Below are 19,910 nucleotides of genomic sequence, written 5' to 3'. Positions count from 1 at the left end.
GTACACCGGATTACGCTTATATTAGCACTGCCAAAGGCAGGGACTTCAAATATTACGCGTAATCCCATTAGTACAGTCAAAGGTACGGCTCTGTACACCGATTACGCGGAGTGATCAGCCCCTCGCTGCGGACCATCAGCTACGCTACTGCCAATCCCCCAACTTCCGCCACGGGTGTCCCCACCCCTGTCTCCACGTATCCCCCCGTTGGCGTGGCCGTTACACTTATCTCACCCTGATTAATCAGTTATTGTGAGCTGGTGTCTAAGGCCTTGGGTCGACACCGATGTGTGTATCTCAAAAAAAAAGAAGGTCGTGTCTATTTTGTCCTGTTCTTTGGGCCCAATTAGCCAGTGACTATTTTGGTCCGTTTTTCAGGCTAAAATAGCTAAGGGTTTGGTGTTATGCTCGTAGCTGATTTGATGATTTGGTCAGAATAGTTACTAGCTAATATATCTTGAAAAACAGTCCAAAATAGACACTCCGAAAAAAGAATCGTCTGCTTCTTCTTGATATTGTAAGTGACAATTGTTTGGCTTTTGGTTTTGGCGGTATTAAAGTTTTCGCATAAATAAATTTTAAAAACTAGACTGTTTTTTAAAAATTAGAATTTCACCACAATGGCTAAACATCATCCAGATCTTATATTTTGCAGAAAGCAAGCTGGTGTTGGTAAGATTTTATATCGGCTGCCCCATGGCAAAACCTTATAACCAACAAATTTTTGAAAAATTTGATTTTTACGCATCAGTATTACTTAGGCATTCACAAGAGTACTATAAAAGTTTGAGGTAAAAGTCACAAATATTTAACAATTTATGACTTAAAAAATGGTTTTGGATTTTATAATTTTCGCATTAAAAACCTCGTTAAAATCTTATAACTTAGCTTTTGAAAAAGTCGAATATCTCCAAATTACGTTCGTGTCGGTTAAAAGGTTTTGCCATGGGACAGCCGTTATACTCTGGAATCTAATAATATATGCTTACTGGATAAAGCAATACAGAGCTCTTTTTTCAATAATTCAATGAATTTCCTCCAAAAAAGAATATGAAGAGATTTGATAATGCTTTTGTTCAAGCTGTAAAATTATTCACAAGTAATTGAGACATAGATAGGTTATTGCTAGTGAGGTGTTCTTCAAACCTTGAAAGATTCAAACGGTTTTAGTTAAAATCAGATAAGCTTTATGTCTAAAGCTCTTTCATTTTTCTACATTACCGTACTTTAAGAACATTTAAGTTCGTATGTAGATAATGTTTTAAATTGAAAGTTCTTTAGTTTGGCATGTAGACGCCAGGGTTGACTGTTGGATTAATTAAACATAGAAATATACTGCTCCTGTATAAATTAATTTTTCAACTTAAATATCTGCCTTTATCCTAATTCTTTAGGTGAAAAAAGAATATTTCTTTTTCTGTGGGTCAATTTTTGAGAAATGCCCATTTGTCACATGTATATCCATTTGTCCACCAATTTTCACCGATACATGGGTATATGGGCAGTCATTTGTGTTTTTCCTTTTTGCCCCATCCCTGTTTTTAATTAATCCAAGGCTAGTAGTGTTCCAAAGTGGTTAAATCCAGTTGACAAATAATACATAAAATAGTGGAAATTTCCAACTTGGATAGTAATGAGTTTACTGGAAAATAATGGACAGAATATTATGTTATTATTCTAAATTAAATAGTTTCCAAATTTCAATGAAAATTTTACTTTATGTTACTGATGTATTCAAATTATTGATCAATTGGCCATAGGGAAAAAAGACCCGTAAATATTTTGTAAAACCAAATAAAATAAATCGGATTTAAATTGAAGGAATACCAAATTTTAACAAATCAACAATCTTGCTAGTTATTTTGGCATTTCAAACGTTGTCTGAAACGTTAATTTAAAATCTCCATAGTAATTTTCCCTGAATTAGTAAGCTCCTTCTCTCATCCCTACCCTTTCTGATATTATTAAAATCGAAGAAGGAATATTTTATAACACCAGTGCCGTATAGCCTTTGACAAAAGATTACTTAAAGGGCAACGCAAGTGAGCTGGCATTTGTGTGACTATGTATGCAAAGTGCGAGATTTACGGTAAACTCAACGTGGTCTCGCCAGTACGGAGTGGGGATGTAGGGGGTTAAAAAGCACGGTGCTTTTTCTTTTTTTGCCACAGCTTGCGTTGCCCTTTAAAATTTAAATAAAACTGCTCTTTCAACCAACTAAAGCCAGTCTGTGCATGTCTGAAATCTGTGCTATTTCATAGCATTCAACCAGTTAGTATGTTAGCATATAGCAGATGTTATTATTGTGATTCATTCAGACCATTGAGAAAGCAGCTACAAACTAAAATTGTTGGTTCTGAGGTTTATTAATGTTAACTGGTATTGTAATATTAAATAGTTTATTTACAACCTTTTTGTTTCATTTCAGCAATTGGACGTCTGTGTGAAAAATGTAAATATTTTTTCTTTCTTTGCTATTGCTAGAAATGGGATGGGATAAACATTGCTCATTTATGTTAACTTATTAAGGGACTTTAGAGGGATAGCTGTGGGGGGGTTGAAGTCCATTATAAATACGTCATTTGGTCGTCGTTAGTCGCATTTACAAAGCTACACCCTGATGATGTTTCAGTGACATTTTTTTGAATCAACTTGCGACCCATCACACCTATAGACTATACAAAATGTGGTCATATCTATAGCCATAGAAGAATTTTCCCCATTACTCTACCAACTGGTAAGCTACGCTAATTGTGGAATGTTAATTTGTGAACTTTTATAATAGGTGATGGAAAATGTGTGATTTGTGATTCATATGTGCGTCCAAGTACCCTGGTGAGAATCTGTGATGAATGTAATTATGGATCTTATCAAGGTCGTTGTGTGATATGTGGAGGGCCTGGGGTTTCTGATGCTTATTATTGTAAAGAATGCACTATCCAAGAAAAAGATGTAAGTAATATAAGCTTCTTTTATCCATATTTTTATCCGCACTTTCTTGAGATGAGTGGCTTGTTGGAGAGTACCATTACTTTTATTTCACTAATCTATCCTAGGCCTATTTAGGCCCATCTCCCCTTTCAATAATAATAATCTATGGTTTTCCAAATTTCTCCATTGATTGTGATTTTAAGGACCATAGAAGTTAATAAACAAGACTGAGGTTTAAAAAAACCACAGATTTGAGAAAATGGTTCATATTTTATTAAAATGATGCAGCTACTATACTGCAGAAATAGAAAGAGAAAATCTTAGAGGCAGCACTGTAAAGAAATCAATATTTAGGGGTTTTTTTTTGTCTTCACGAGTTCCAAATTATTATATTTTAATTCCCAGAATGAGTTATTGGATAACTCCCCTCCTATGTGCAATGTGCTACTCCAAACTAGTGTAAAAGTTATGCGAAGGAATGAAAGACATCAATGATGCGTTTGAAAACGGCGGTGTACTCGCCACAAGCCGAAACATGTTGCGCTTTTTTAGTTGAAGTGTTTTAACAATTAAAATATTTTAACAATAAATTTGACTTATAGTGTACTTTTAATCGTTGATGTCTTTCATTCCGTCGCATCCCCTTTAATGTTTTCAAAGTTTTGAATAAGATTCTTATTTTTAAAAAACCATAAATTTGCATAAATTGCTCATTAATATTTTTTAAATACTGGCTATGAAGTGATTTAGATTTGAAGCTTTCATGAAATTAGGTTTAACTAACAATTGTAAGTAGGACTATGTCCAAAATATTGCTCAGACCTAAAACATATGTGATGTATTTTGGGAAATGCTCGTTATTTAAATTTTTAATGTGTATAGCATTTTATTGTTGGGTTACCCATAGTATCATTAGTGTTTCTTGGATTTCACTTTTTCTGGGCTAAATGTGATGCTTTTTCTCCCTTACTATCTGTGCTTCGTTAAACATTTATTCATTTGCGGTATAATTAATTTTTTTCTTTCAGCGAGATGGATGTCCTAAAATTGTGAATCTAGGAAGTTCTAAAACAGATCTTTTCTATGAAAGGAAGAAGTACGGTTTCAAAAAGAGGTGACCTGGGATTGCTTGAAGTTCATATGTGCATAACCTATGGATTGTTTTAAGTCTCATGGCTGTATTTAGTTATTAAATCTGTAAATTTGTAATTCTTAAATTACAAATTTGATTTTGTACTTTTATGGAATTATGAAACTATGGGTCTCATCTATTAACAAATTACATAACACTGAAAGGGGGGGGGGGTAGTTTTCCTAGATGCCAAATAACAAAACTTACAACTAGGGGTTTCACCATGGTTGGCTGGTAACTGGTTTATCTCAGTGGGTTTTTAAAAACCAATCTCCAGGGTTTTGAATTCTTGGAATCCTTTCTTTTATTAACTGAAGATGATAGTACGTTTTTAAAATAACATTTTAGAATTAAAAGTTTAAGTAAATCTAAACCATATTTAAAAACCCGGTTTCTCTACTTCAAAGTTTAAAAAACGGTTGGGCTTAAGTGTGGCATTTTCTATTTTCTCAGTGTTAATCTTTACTGGGAACCTGAATGACCACACATTTTTTACGGATTACATACTGTCATTAGGCTTAATACGTGCTCTTTGCGTCGTCGTAATAGTCATAGCATAAGTAACAATAAGTATATCTATTAGGAAAAATTATAACCAATCTGATTTACAGAGCTATTGCTCAATATAGCTTTAATTCTCAGCACAGAGCCACCTAGTGGCTAAATATGCCAAAGGCGAAATATACTACTTCATGCGACTCCGCTCAAGTGCAAGTCCAAGTCTGAGCTTAGTGAGAATATCAGTGTTGAAAACTTGAAACAATTATTATTATTTTACTTATGGTCATATAGAAATAATAATAAATTGCGTTTATTGGAGGCACCATCTCAGTACAAAAAGGACTGATTTTCATTGGGGTCGGTTTGTGGCATTAAATTAAATTTGGTCAATATGGGGTATGATATTTTAGAGATAAAAATATTTAAAAGATGTTTAAATTTTTATACCATATTATTCCTAAAAGTCTCAGTGTTCTCTTGTGCTTTAATTTCAAATAGTAGGCTGTTCCAAATTCTTACACCTCTATTAAAACCTTCACTTTGATGGAGCTTTGGTTTTATGATAGGTTTCCTGAGTATCTTGGTGGAACCAGTCTTTGATATCTGGGCTGCGTTCAGAAACGCTCACCGGTGAGTCCGCTAAGTCACCGGTGACAACGGTGTTTTACTGAACGGCATTTTAATTTCGGGTTTTGACGTCACGATAGTCATCGGTGAGACACCGAAGTCACCGAAATAATAGTCGGTTTTTCCGATGACTGACGTCATTACTGACGTAAAACTACTATTAATGCTACGCTATTTTAAAAAACACCGATGACTGAATAAAAGCGTTCAGCAACTTACGACGTCATTATGACAAAAAAGCTCATCGGTGGAAAATATAAATCCACCGGTTTTTTTCCGTTGACTGTTTCTGAACGTACCCATTGTGGTGCTTTATTGTTTTTGACTTTATGCATATCAGTATTTGTCCACTGGAAGCCATGACAGGTAGTAGGGCTGAAAATATTCAAAGTTACATATTAGTGTTGTTAATTTTCCGGAAAAATAAAATGCAGAAAATTTTCCGCAAATTGGAAAATTAAAAAATTGAAACATGTTTTTAACTTTTTATCGATATAAAATGTCTAATATCAGTAAACATACTACAAAACATCAATAGTGTTACATTGTTAATCAGTTTAAACTAGTCGAGAGGTTTAGTTTTACTTTTAGATTCGAAAAATTTAGGCGTTAATACCGCTTTTTTTTAAATTTGCAAACAATATTAGACTAATCATGGAATTAAAACTTACATATTTTTATCGCTAGAGGGGTCTTATATATTTGGATAAGACGTCAAATCTTTAACACTCCACACAGTAGTAATTAACTATGCCAGTACTGAGCCGCGGTTTTTAATCAAGGGGGGATATTTCGACCAGTGATTGGAAATTACGGTGTATAGGTCCCCTGGAATCTACGAATTATCTTCAACGGCACTCGACATCAATTATTTCAGGCGTCATTCGATTTTTTAAAGTTATCTCTATCTGCCTATGCCAGTGCTGAGCCGCGGTTTTTAATCAAGGGGGATATTTCGCCCCCTGATTGGAAGTTACGGCGTATAGGTCCCCGGGAATCGGCGAATTCTCTTCAACGGCACTCGATGTAAATTTATTTCAGGCGTCATTCGATTGGTATTAGTTCTCTCTATTTACCTATGCCAGCGTTGAGCAGTGGTTTTAATCAGCTAGGCTAATACCCAAGGCACCACCTTGAGCCCCAAGTCATCAAGCCAATTTTAATCCCTTAAACAGGTGGTGAAAACATGGGCTAATTATTTAACACACTAATTAGTCCATGGTGGCAAACCCTTCATACCACGCGAGCCAACAGCTCCCTACATTAACTATTGCCTTTAACCTCTACAATTAAGTAAAGGGGTAAAATCTAGAGTGCTAGGAGGAAGAGGCTACTATTGTGGCTGGGCCATCTTGTAGTTAGAACGTTTTAAAATGTAACTCAAATGCGTGAGCAGACGAACTCCTAATTTTCTTCACAACTCACCGAGAATCAAATGTGTGAACAAACAGTTTTCCAAACGCTACGAACTACCAGGAGATCGAAACGAGGCAAAACGTTTCCGAGAGTACGTGTGAACGTGGCTTAAGTGAATACCTTCTAGAGCGTTTAAAAACACACAAGTTGCATTTGCGGTTTGCGTTAGTACGTTAAGCATGATGGATCAGTGGCGCCGATCGCTTTTTTTCCCAATGGGGGCTGAAGCTCACTAATAAACTTGGAATGAGGCTGCTGGCAACACTTTCTTTCTATCAATGCTTAAGAGTAAATGGCCTTTCACATCGGCGGTTTTACCAATGGGGGCAGAGCCCCCATTGATTTTTCAAAATGGGGGCTTCGGCCCCGCCGCCCCCATGGGATCTGCGCCACTGTGATGGATCGTGGTTTAAATCCCGAATCTCACTATTAATCGAACGAAGACAGCCGCTTCACGACGAGTAATAGTCATATCACGTTCAAATAGATGTTCTTCGCCATAAATACCAGCTATTTGAAGCACATTGCTCAGGCCATTTCTGTTTGCCATATTATGATTTGGAAAACAAAGACTCAATTGGGTTCAAGCTAGAGCGGAGAGGTAATTTGAAGGTGGCGGCCTGGTTTAAACAGGGTGGGAAAAATTCTTCGAAACGGATAAAACTAAAAAACATGCCCAAAAACAAAAGTTTAAAAAAAAACCGTCGTCAGAACTTTTGGCGTTGGAGACTAGGTTTAGTAAATTATACTATAGTGGTGCCTTCTATCTTGTCTTTAGATATGTTATCTTCACACCTAACTCACCAGGAATCCATAACGCTACTTGGAATGAATAACGGCTTCGATTCCCCGCCGTTGTGGCGGAACATAGTAGGCGGAGCTTATAAGCCTTTGTTTGTCACTGAATTTGACGTCATTTAAGGCGGTATAAGCGTTTTAGCCCCTCCCACAATGTTCCGCCACAAAATACCACAGGGGATATGGGGAGATACTCATTCCAAGTAGCGTTATGGATTCCTGAACTCACTAATAGGGCTACAGTGCGAGGTTACTGGATATTTCATTAATATAAAATAAATATCTTTCATAACGAAACGTATTACGTCGTTTATTTCTTAGCCTCGACGTAAGACTGCTGCTGGTCGCGTGAAATCTTGAAATGGTTTAAACTAGGGTACGAGTATTATATTCCTAGGTTTGAGCGTAACCCTGATCGGGATCCCCCCGACTTTTGTCCTGATCCCCACCTCGCTATCGAAGATGATCAAGACGGTTTTCCTGATCGCGTAAGAGCAATAGATTTAATTAACAGGGCTGTAGCTTGGCGAGGGCGTGCTGGGCGGCCGCCACTGGTGCGTTAAGGTCGAGGGATGCCAAAATATAATTTTTCTATAAGCGATTTCAGCCTATTGGAAGGTACCAAAATATCATTTTCTGTAAGCGATTTAAGCCTATTGGGGACGCCAAAATATCATTTGTCTATAAGCGATTTAAGCCTATTGGGGGGGGGGGGGGTGCCAAAATATCATTTTTCTATAAGCGATTTAAGCTTATTGGGGACGCCAAAATATCATTTTTCAAAAAGCGATTTAAGCCTTTTTGGGGGTGCCAAAATATCATTTTTCTATTAGCGATTTAAGGCCATTGGGGATGCCAAAATATCATTTTTCCTTAAGCTATTTAAGCCTATTTGGGGGCGCCAAAATATCATTTTTCTGTAAGCGATTCAAGCCTATTGGCGTGTGCCAAAATGAAATGTTTCTATAAGCGATTTAAGCCTATTGGGGGCGCCAAAATATCATTTTTCTTTAATCGATTTAAGCCTATTGGGGGGCGCAAAATATAATTTAACTTTAAGCGATTTAAACCTATTTGAGGCGCCAAAATATAATTTTTCTTTAATCGATTTAAGCCTATTGGGGGCGCCAAAATATAATTTTTCTTTAAGCGATTTAAGCCTATTGGGGACGCCAAAATATCATTTTTCTATAAGCGATTTAAGCCTATTGGGGGCGCCAAAATATAATTTTTCTTTAAGCGATTTAAGCCTATGGGGGGTGCCAAAATATCATTTTTCTATACGCGATTTAAGCCTATTGAAGGCGCCAAAATATCATTTTTCTATAAGCGATTTTTGCTAGCTACGGCCCTGTTAACTCGTCCGAAGGATTATGTCCTTCAGCCTTGAAAAAACTCCGAAGATTCAAAAACTAAAAATAAACAGTGGTGTATACCTAAATATTAGGTGCCTGCCCAAACGTGTGTACGAGAACCCCCTTAACTCCTCATCGAGCTGTCTCCAACTGCGAATAAGCCACGAAATTTTTTATTAGAATAGCGGGGTACTTCAGTGCATATGCCTACAAAGCGAAAATAAGCCTGACAATCACTTCTCCAGCGGCGAATCTATTCCTGATTCAGGAACGCTGGAAAATATCAGGTTTGGATAGCGTACCACGAACAAGATCTTGAAGTAAATAACCAATTTGTAGGGGAAGACTACGAACCCATTTTAGGGTACTATTCGCGACTGAATCCAGTCTTAAGTGGCGTAACGTCTGCTACAGACAAATTAAAACTTACGTAAACGATGCAAAAATTATATTAAAATGCAAGTATCATTATTTATAACGTGAAATTTACGAATAACGACGAGGAAAAACTATAACCTATCTAGGTTTCAATGGCGATACAAAGGGGTCGTAGCCATAGTTTTCGGTCACAAATTGCGTTTGTACGTCTGGGGCTAGAACGTTAAAGGGATCCATCACTCACAACAGGGGGAGGCATAGGGGTAACATAAAATCCAGACTTGCAAAATCACGTGCCAAAATCCAGTACATATCCCCAATTATAAAATATATAATAAATATCCATGATTTAGGAAGGATCGTAATTAGACCTTACTAAAACGGTTATTATGGACAGCATTCAAAATAGGAAAACTACGTTAAAGATTTTTTTATTCGCTTCAAATTAGTTAACAACAATTCTTGCTTTGAAGTAAATGTACACTAAGAGGTTATTCATGTCGGGTGTTGAACCGGGGATGAAATATTCCAAGCCACGCACGAACACCGCTCGCTAATTGACTGTTATGCTAATTATATTTAAAAAACCCTTAACTGAAAATTTTATTTAAGCAAATAGACGCATCTAATTAGGATACAAAACATTAACACACTGCATAAGTCGGCCGGTGAATTTTTTGAGTTTTCGTCCAATTGAAATAATATTCAGCGTATCCAGATCTACCGACGTGCAAAATTTCAGAAAAATTTACATGATTTCATGTAAAACTTGGGGGGTTCTTTGTCGCTTATACAAAGACTCATCGTATTTTCGGATAACTTAACGATTAAATTCCAAATTGCTCTCTGAAACATGACGAGTCGAATGAAATTAATTACAGTAGGAATTTTAAAGGAATAAATTTTGTGTAAAGATAATATAATTTTCTGGTCCAACAAAAAAATTTGTATAGAAACTTCTTCCTTGGCTTTAGTTTCAGCAGCTATTTTCGAACAACTTCAAGGCACTTGGCTCGGCTGTTACATGGACATAGGTTGGTCCATCACCCAAATTGTTAGTGAAAATTTGAAAGGCTGATTGACATTTACCAAAATCAAAACGGTGTATAAGCCGCCACTCTAATACAAATGTGTTTAGCAGAGAAATGGAAATACGAAACTAACAAATACATAACTCAGATGTGGCGGAAACTCGCTTTTGACAGAAAGTGGCGCCTTTTCCTCTGGCGAACTCCTAACAATAAAAATACCTTTAGAAAAAGAGCTTTTTGTTATTACTACGTAGTACGTTGGCTTTGAATGACTTGCCCGCTTTATTACGGATTGTCTAGCAAAGTATAACGAATTCAATACACGCCTCTACATATTTGTCAGCGTTTTTCGCAGCGAAACCACCTGCGTACACTACAGCGCGAGTACATGTTTTAAAGGTGAATTACAGAAGAGTGCCGCACTTTCTTTTACTTATGCCCAAACAAATTAGAGGCGGTTTCGCCTGTAAAGAAACCAATTTCACGAACAGAAGAATGTAATTTTTCGGTATGTTAACACTTTTCTTAATTACACTTAATTACTTTTGTGCAATGTGTAAGCAAAACCGAATATATTCTTGTAAGGTAGAATCGATTTACCTATACCGTGTCTTAAATTATCCCATACTAATATCGTATTTTTACCGTTTTTAATTGAATACTGATCGATTAAAAGTCGCTAGATGACTTGGGCCTAAGCTGATGCTCATTATTATTATTATATTGAACCATATAATCCGATACCGGTATTTCAAGTAACATAACGTTTTTACTGTTTTTAAACCGAAAAAGATATTTTAAGTGACAACGTTTATACCGTTATTTATCCGATACCTATTTAAAAAATTGACCAAACGTATGTACTGTTATTAAATTGGTACCGATATATCACCTATGTTTATTTATTAAACCGATATCGATATTTCAAACAAATTATTTTTTAATTAAATACCGGTTACTTTTAAAGTTTTTTACCCTCTTTAATGATATTGAACTGTATTTTTTATTTCCAAACTGATTCTTGGTGAAACCTCAACTATTTTTAGGGTCTTAAACCGATATTGGGCATAATCGTTAATAAAATATTGAAGTAAATTAAAATATGTAATAAAAGGAAATCATGCAGTGGGTTTCCGAAATGGTTGCCATTTATCACACATTCAGATTTAGTTATTATTTCTTACTTATTATATTTTCTTAATTAAACCATTGATTATGGAAAATTTTGAAAAATAATAGAGATATTTCAACGCGGATTTTTAAAACGTCATATTGGGGAAGGGGTTGACAATTTTTAAGGGGGTAAAAATTTCTATATTGCTGCCATCCAGGGAATTTATAATATTTCTTTTGGTGCCGCCATATTGTGCTGGTGCACTCGACATTTTACTATTAAAAATGAGTAAACATCGAAGGTGTTACGTTATTAATTGCGTGATGTTATAGAGTTTCTTAAAATACCATCCGTTATAAAACACCAAGACGAAAAAACGGCAGAATTATCTTTAGAGGCTAAGGCTCTGGTTAATAAAGCTAAGGCTTAGCTCCTTTGATGATATTAACAAGGTAAAAAAATGTTAGAGACATTTTGGTTCAGATATTTTTGGAGTTATCATCACTTAAATTTTCAAAGTAAGGTGATAACTGTTTTGCCATATTCATATTTCAACAAAAATTAACTACTAAAAGCCTCTAAAACGATTTTGGAGGGACCCCCAAAATATATTCCGGAATGTCGGTTTTGGTAATTGCAATTATTGCATGGGGCTGGGGGCCAATTTCCATAAGCTAGCTTGCCTTGAAAACAATCCTGGATCTGCCACTGGAATCTGTTAATACCAATGATAGGAATCTGATCAAACCAATGATAGTAATTTGTTAATACCAATGGTAGGAACCTGATAAAACCAATGATAATTATTTTGTTAATACCACTGGTAGGAATCTGATAAAACCAATGATAAGGATATGATAATACCAATGGTAGAAATCTGATAAAACCAATGATAGTTATATTGTTAATACTAATGGTAGGAATCTGATAAAAACCAATGATCGGAATATGATAAAAACCAATGATCGGAATATGATAATACCAATGGTAGGAATTTGATAAAACCAATTTTAGTAATATGATAATACCAATGGTAGGAATCTGGCAATACGAATGGTATGAATTTGATAATCGGAATGGTAGGAATTTTATAATGAAAATGATAGGAATCTGATAATACCAATGGTATGAATTTGATAATCCGAATGGTAGGAATTTTATAATGCCATTGGTAGGAATATGATAATACCAAGTGGTAGGAACTGTATAATGAAAATGATAGGAATCTGATAATACCAATGGTAGGAATATTAAAATACCAAGTGGTAGGAACTGTATAATAAAAATGATAGGAATCTGATAATACCAATGGTAGGAATATGAAAATACCCCCTGTAGCAAATTAGAGTCGGGCCGACGTCGGCAAAAGGTACTAAAGACTAAAGTCAGCCAACGGTCGGCCGACCTTTGGATTTAGGGTCCTAATGTCCTAGGGGTAAAAGGGTCGCCCGACCATGGACTAATTAATGTATACATTAATTAGTCCATGGCCCGACCGTCGGCCGCCTACAAAACGTCGACTCTTTACCGCCTTTTAATAGACCTAAGAACTGACTCCGAAACGACGTCATCCCTACTTAGAAAATACTGTATAATTACGTCGAAATGACTTACTTTTTGATATTTTAAGTGACTAAAAATGATCAAATAAAACCGTAAATATAGCTATATAAATAGCTATATACATGTATGTAGTTGGTCAAGTCCCATGAACGGGAGTGAAACAATGAGTTTATTTCCGTCAATCGGAAAGCTCTTGAATCTAGAGTACAGAATTCTAGAGTTTCTTGGGGCTTAGGAAAAGTAACGATTAAATCTTCATTAATAATATCTTAGCCTAACATATTTAGCTATACGAATGTAACCTACTTGAGCTGAGATATTTTTAATAAGGAAACATTCTCAGATTGAATGTATAATCTTTTTGAAAAAATATAATACCGAAAGGAAGTTATTTTAAAAATATTTCAATTTGTTTTGTTAAATCGCCGAAGTGTCACAGTTTTGAGCGATTCATTGGCAAAGCGCGACCTTAAATCGACCCTTTGTGCCACAGGGGTAATAATTAAATGTAAGGTCTACTTTAAGTCGGATAATGGTCGGCATACCGACCATAAATAGTCCCAAAAAAGGATTTACGGTTTTAGTGTCGAAAAACGTTCGGACGTTTTTAGGTCGGCATTTGGTCGTCAACTATAAAGCTACTTTTCGACCTTACCCCGACCCTAAAACGACTTCATGTGCTACAGGGGACCAAGTGGTAGGAACTGTATAATGAAAATGATAGGAATCTGATAATACCAGGAATTCATACATCGAACTTGGAATGGTTATCTCGGCCGATCTAGGGGACCGTTTTTTTTTTCATCATTTTGACGTCAGATCATACGTGTTTTCTCTTACGATTTTCATTGGCTTAAAAATATCCTGGACCCCCAGTTACCAAGTATAGTCGTCTGCTAGACACTCTGGACAAACCTAACCCTAAATTTCGAAGTGGTCGGGGAGTCGAACAACAAAAAACTACAGTTTCAAAAACGGGAGGTTGCGCGGGGTTTAAACTCCTAAAGAGGGGCGACGCGTGCGAGGTGGCGATTTTTTTCTCACTCACGTCACCGAAAACGGTCCCCGAGATCTTACCATAGGGAATACGGCCGGATAACCATTCCAAGTTCGAGGTATGAATTCCTGATAATACCAATGGTAGGAATATGAAAATACCAATGGTAGGAATATGAAAATACCAAGTGGTAGGAACTGTGTAATGAAAATGATAGGAATCTGATAATACCAATGGTTGGAATATGAAAATACCAATATCAGGAATCTCCTCATATTGAGGGAAAATAACAAAGCAAATATAAAGCCCGAAAAAACAGGGATAGTCTGAAAAAGTTAATAACTTATTTTACAGGCGATACTAATCGTGAGACGATGATCGTATTTGTAATCATCGGTATTTTCGAATTTGCGTGGAGTGATCACGAGGTGGTCAATTATAACGACAGTTCAACCTACTTCGATGAAGAACTCTACAACGAGACGATGTCCGAGATGTCCGTCTTGTCGGAATACCCCTCTGTGTATCGGGGGTGTCCTTTCGCAGAAAACGACCCATGCGAATGCTCCATATCCCAAACGGACGCCGGCAAGTCACGTTTTTCGGTGGTCTGCAGTGATATGGACAATGCTAGTGTTCTTCCTCAAATGATGGACAAAGTCCGAAACACCGACGTTGGGCCATCATTGCATTCTTTGATCATTTACAGATCGCAGGTCAATTAGTGTTAATTATTAATTACTTAGCCAAACATTTAGTCAACAGCTGTATTTCCGAAAAATTGTATTTCGACATTTAATAATTGACTGCTGGATATGAAAATTTTATGTTCCATTTACGGTCTTGGATTTGCTCTGATCAATTTTCGCGATTTTTAATTTCTGCTCTCGAGCGCTCCGAGATCACCGATTTCGAAAAATAAGATTGCTTATGCCAACGCTCGGAGTGCATTATTTCCGCGTGAAAGAAAGCGCTCGAATCTTCAAAATATGTCCCATTTCTCTCAGTTTCGGAGATAAAAATGACGCTGGAGGCCGATTCGGCGTGAATTTCGGGCAGTCAATTGGAATAGTTTGGCCACCCTAAAATGAACAGTGGCGCTGCATGCCACTCTCGGGATGACGTTGGCATTTACAGCAAGAAAAGGCAAATTAACCGGAAAAAAGGGCCCACTTTCGGGGGACATAGACAAAGCATTGATACTAGAAAAAGCTACAGCTTCAATTTTTGGTTGAAATCTGTGGTTTTATTTCGGTTAGGATAGGAAGGAATTCAGAGGTGGTTCATTAATTACATATAGTGCATGACCATATCAGATTATAAGTAGTCTCCCATTTTTACCTTTGGTTATACGATATGCATTTCAATGATAAATATCGCGGTTCTTGATGTACCTGCCAACCGGGTTTTAATTTTTATTTAAAATAGTTGGAGCTTCCGCGGGCTGAGTTATTTGGGGATCTTCCTTTTCGAAGCCTGCGCGTTGTGGATTCTTCCGTGTCCTTGTCGTTCACCGAAGAGGACTCTCGCTCAGCCGACAAGTTCCGTCCTTTGCTAGGTGGCCTGGAGGAATCCCTGGAAGAAGCGGCCTTCCGGAACACCTTCGTGCCCGGAGTCGAGAGCAGGAACTGCGCCCTGGGATCCTTGTCCCGCCTCAAGAGGTTCTCTCTCGTCGACAACCACGTTTCCAATATACCCAAGGAATTCTTTTCCTGCTCTTACCTAAGTATTGAACAGGTAGGATTTTAAAAGATGTTAAAGTGGGAAGTGACGAGCTAAAACAAGTGGTAGCGCGTTTTAGCAGACAATATTTTATGAAGTCTCCTATAACAAAGCTGCTGGTATTGATGATAAATGATTATTTTAGGTGTATTTGTATGGAAATGAGTTTGATGATTTACTTGACGGCGGTTTGAGCAGAGCTACTAATTTAAAAATCGTAATCTTGAACCACAATCGCATTTTCATTGTCAGTAGAAACTTCTTCCCGACGCCGGCGAACAAATTAGAAGAAATTCATCTGAAGTAAGCATCAGCTAAAATGCTAAAACGCTTACGCCTGTAAGGGAACTTTTACTAAGCCGGAATATCCCCGTGCCGTAAATATACCTTGGCTTATGGACAATACTGCCATAATTTTTGGTGTGAGTTCAATGGCAGTTCCGTGCATGGGGGCCCTATTTGGTAAACAATCAAAATCCACTCTTCGGTTTCAAAATTTGAGAAGTTGGTTCGAAATCCGTTAAATGTTCAATTCCAAATTCTGGTTGTGTAGCATTGTAGGACAGAGTTCGAACAAGCAAGATAACATTATCCCCGAAATCGTGATTCGTGAAGTCATCTCAAGTAATGACGACTCTTTTGGGAAGGTGGGAACTGACGTTTTTATTTTAAATATCTTAAGTTAAATGTGCCAATGTACCAAATTTCCATAAACTTGCGACCTTAGTTCAGAGGTGAAATAATAAATTTGAAGCCGCAGGTGGCGCCCGACTTTTCCACTCCAGAATACTTCTCTCCTCCAAGTTTGGATAGGCCGTCCTCAATAGGTGTTTCTATAAATTACGGGAGGTCACGTGTAAATGTTTTTTTTTCACGTCACTAGCTATAGTTATTGAAGATAGAGAGCACGCGCTCGAGTCGATAAAGATTTTGGAATTTGAAGACCACGTGCGAAACGCGCGTGCCAATAAAATACTATAAAGCTCAAGCTCGTGACGCGGATAAAAACATTTTTATACTTTTAATTTTTTATAGTTTTATTTTATGGAAACACCTATTTATTTGGAATTGTATAATTGAAACTAGCTGAGACAGGTAATGTATGTTTTTTTTTTATTGGCAACTAAGTGTTTGTGCCTCTTAAAAAGGGTTATTTGAAAATGCAGTCGCTATTTCGCGGTTTCGTGTGACTTAAAAGTGCGTGCTTATTCCAAATTAACCCATACCACCATAGTGGTTTCTCTTAAGGAAATAATGTCACTGGACATAACCTAATAAATGAAGATAAATCCATAAGTATAAATTGGTTTTGTTTTAGTTTATGATTGCAAAGAGAGAAAAATGCATTTTAGTTTTTTTCGTTGCTAACATTAGGGGGATAACGAAGGGCGAGCGAAAAGGTGATTGAACCGAAGGGCAAGTCACTATCGTGATTATTACACCGTCAAAAAATAAATGAATTAAATCATGATTAAATAGATTAAAGGGAATAAATCATGATTAAATAGATTAAAGGGAATAAATCATGATTAAATAGATTAAAGGGAATAAATCGTGAATAAATAGATTAAAGGGAATAAATCATGAATAAATTAATTAAATCATGAATAAATTGATTAAAGGGAATAAATCATGAATAAATTAATTAAATCATGAATAAATTGATTAAATCATGAATAAATTGATAAAATCATGAAAAAATGGATTATATGAAAATATCGATAATGGGAAATGATCTATAGTAATTTTATAACTTACTATTTTAATAAAAATGTTAAATTTTAACTCTGATTAAAATTTTAGTTAAAAATTAAATAATTATAATTACTAGAAACAACAGAATACGAAGCCTTCCTAGCGATTTTTTTCGTGATATGCCGGCACTACGCTACATTGATTTATCGGACAACTTAATGGAAACTCTCCCACCAGATGTCTGGTCGCCAAACTGGTCTCATCTACTTGACATTTACCTCAACGGTAAAAGATTTATTTAACTTCTAGCTTAAACATATTACACTCCCTTTAAAGGTTGTCAACTATCTTCGTATCTTATAAAAGAATAAAAGCTTTAGAGGCCCCGGGCATGGAACGCTCTTCCATCCAAGCTATGCCCCCTGCGATATCAGTAAAACCTTTGCCTCAAAGATAACAGTCAAGGCTTTGGAGGTGCCGGGCATCGATTCCGGTACTTCTCGCATGCTAAGCGATCGGTCTTCCATCTGAGATACGCCACTTGCGAAAGCGGGTGTCTTATCGAATTGTCGGCCGTCTTTGCCTCAAAGATAACAGTCAAGGCTTTGGAGGTGCCGGGCATCGATTCCGGTACTTCTCGCATGCTAAGCGATCGGTCTTCCATCTGAGCTACGCCACTTGCGAAAGCGGGTGTCTTATCGAATTGTCAGCCGTCTTTGCCTCAAAGATAACAGTCAAGGCTTTGGAGGTGCCGGGCATCGATTCCGGTACTTCTCGCATGCTAAGCGATCGGTCTTCCATCTGAGATACGCCACTTGCGAAAGCGGGTGTCTTATCGAATTGTCGGCCGTCTTTGCCTCAAAGATAACAGTCAAGGCTTTGGAGGTGCCGGGCATCGATTCCGGTACTTCTCGCATGCTAAGCGATCGGTCTTCCATCTGAGCTACGCCACTTGCGAAAGCGGGTGTCTTATCGAATTGTCAGCCGTCTTTGCCTCAAAGATAACAGTCAAGGCTTTGGAGGTGCCGGGCATCGATTCCGGTACTTCTCGCATGCTAAGCGATCGGTCTTCCATCTGAGCTACGCCACTTGCGAAAGCGGGTGTCTTATCGAATTGTCAGCCGTCTTTGCCTCAAAGATAACAGTCAAGGCTTTGGAGGTGCCGGGCATCGATTCCGGTACTTCTCGCATGCTAAGCGATCGGTCTTCCATCTAAGCTACGCTACTTGCGAAAGCGGGTGTCTTATCGAATTGTCGACCGTCTTTGCCTCAAAGATAACAGTCAAGGCTTTGGAGGTGCCGGGCATCGATTCCGGTACCTTTCGCATGCTAAGCGATCAGTCTTCCATCTGAGCTACGCCACTTGCGAAAGCGGGTGTCTTATTAAATAAAACACTGAACATTATCTTGCGTATAAAGATTCTTATATTATAGTCTAATATGGCTTTCAACTTTACCTTTTAAATTAAATCTTTTTTGTAGACTCTACCTTTTTGGTTTAGCATATTTTCGTTTGTATATAAACTTAATGATATTGAAAACTGTAGAATTATGAACTATCCTCGGAGGAAACGCTACTTTATTGTGCAATTTATTTAAGTTACAATTTTGAAATCTGATCTGGTGATATAATATTTTATAATTGTTTTTAGAGAACCATTTGATTTGCGGCTGTACCTTCAAATGGCTGCTTAAAGCGGATGAATCCCTGGCGGAAGAATTTAAGCGCCAGAGGTTTCTGGAAGGGATGTGCGCCGCTGAGGATGGAAATTACACCACTCCACTCACACAAATTGACAATTATTTCGATTTCTATCCTTGTCAATAACAATTATAACGCCTTTTTCAAAGATAGTTTAAAAAATACTGCTGTATTAAGTCTTTTACCTAGTTTATACATATTTTTCATTCATAAAACTAAAATATTGATCATGTGTTTCTTTAATGAAGTAAACTACTAGATATAATCATCTCCAATGACCTCTATAGTTTTAATTTTAAATATTTGGTTCTTGGACCGCTTTAAGATTAACAATTGTAAGATTATCGAAGATCTCTTACAATTGTTAGTGAAAGCAGTAAAAAATTTGTTGACGATGTAAAGTAAAAAAAAAGTGTCACGTATTTGAAGAAATTTTCTACGTTTAAAATATTACAATTACTACTAATGTATTAGGAAAATAAATTTCGTTCCTGTGATATCCAATTAATCTAAAAGATAGCTTCGCTGAATTTATCTTCAGAAATAGTTTGATACACAAAAGAGTAAAGATTCTTTCACATAGACAAATGCCACAAAAGGCCAAGACTAATTCTTAAATACCTTAAAATATCAAATAATCATGAAGAAAATAATCTTTTCCGCGTTCGCTTTTATGCCTTTATTCCAGTTGAATTTATGTTGATAGTTTTAAAATAAAACATCGCAAAAAAGTGTTAGTAGTAGTTTTTAATCCTTTAAAACTTTAAATTGGCAACACCTACTACAAATAAGAGCAATAAAATTCAAGCTCTAATGGCTTTGCTCTAAATGATTGTTTCCGTGTTCCAAGCAATTTGTGAATCAGTCCATTCCAAATATAGTTTTAGGTAGATATGGTTTGAGCTTTTCTTTCAGTAACTAATCACAAGAGAAGCCCAGTTATATATT

General features: G+C 36.7%; 2 protein-coding genes across 2 annotated transcripts; both read left to right on the top strand.

The window, feature by feature from the left end:
- The first annotated feature begins 525 nt into the window (after positions 1 to 525).
- Phf5a (PHD finger protein 5a) lies at positions 526 to 4,186 on the top strand. Its single transcript, XM_090171542.1, has 4 exons — positions 526 to 672; positions 2,429 to 2,452; positions 2,786 to 2,952; positions 3,960 to 4,186. The coding sequence occupies exons 1-4, from the start codon at positions 621 to 623 to the stop codon at positions 4,047 to 4,049; spliced, it is 333 nt and encodes a 110-aa protein (XP_090027668.1). The 5' UTR covers positions 526 to 620; the 3' UTR covers positions 4,050 to 4,186.
- A 6,275-nt stretch (positions 4,187 to 10,461) lies between these two features.
- LOC149946534 (oplophorus-luciferin 2-monooxygenase non-catalytic subunit-like) lies at positions 10,462 to 19,690 on the top strand. Its single transcript, XM_090172460.1, has 6 exons — positions 10,462 to 10,677; positions 14,198 to 14,559; positions 15,272 to 15,580; positions 15,711 to 15,868; positions 17,397 to 17,545; positions 18,913 to 19,690. The coding sequence occupies exons 2-6, from the start codon at positions 14,218 to 14,220 to the stop codon at positions 19,086 to 19,088; spliced, it is 1,134 nt and encodes a 377-aa protein (XP_090028586.1). The 5' UTR covers positions 10,462 to 10,677; positions 14,198 to 14,217; the 3' UTR covers positions 19,089 to 19,690.
- The last annotated feature ends 220 nt before the right edge of the window (positions 19,691 to 19,910 follow it).

This window comes from Leiobunum rupestre, chromosome 4 (genome assembly GCF_980474605.1).
Source record: "Leiobunum rupestre chromosome 4, qqLeiRupe1.1.hap1, whole genome shotgun sequence".
Taxonomy (NCBI): Eukaryota; Metazoa; Arthropoda; class Arachnida; order Opiliones; family Sclerosomatidae; genus Leiobunum; species Leiobunum rupestre.
This window is presented reverse-complemented; position numbering and strand designations above follow the sequence as displayed.

Excerpts from the sequence above, each read along its gene's own strand:
- LOC149946534 (XM_090172460.1), top strand. The coding sequence starts at position 14,218 with ATGATCGTATTTGTAATCATCGGTATTTTCGAATTTGCGTGGAGTGAT. Across the intron at positions 14,560-15,271 it reads TGATCATTTACAGATCGCAG|TTGGAGCTTCCGCGGGCTGA; the intron begins GTCAATTAGTGT and ends TATTTAAAATAG. Across the intron at positions 17,546-18,912 it reads ACTTGACATTTACCTCAACG|AGAACCATTTGATTTGCGGC; the intron begins GTAAAAGATTTA and ends AATTGTTTTTAG.
- Phf5a (XM_090171542.1), top strand. The coding sequence starts at position 621 with ATGGCTAAACATCATCCAGATCTTATATTTTGCAGAAAGCAAGCTGGT. Across the intron at positions 673-2,428 it reads CAGAAAGCAAGCTGGTGTTG|CAATTGGACGTCTGTGTGAA; the intron begins GTAAGATTTTAT and ends GTTTCATTTCAG. Across the intron at positions 2,453-2,785 it reads TGGACGTCTGTGTGAAAAAT|GTGATGGAAAATGTGTGATT; the intron begins GTAAATATTTTT and ends CTTTTATAATAG.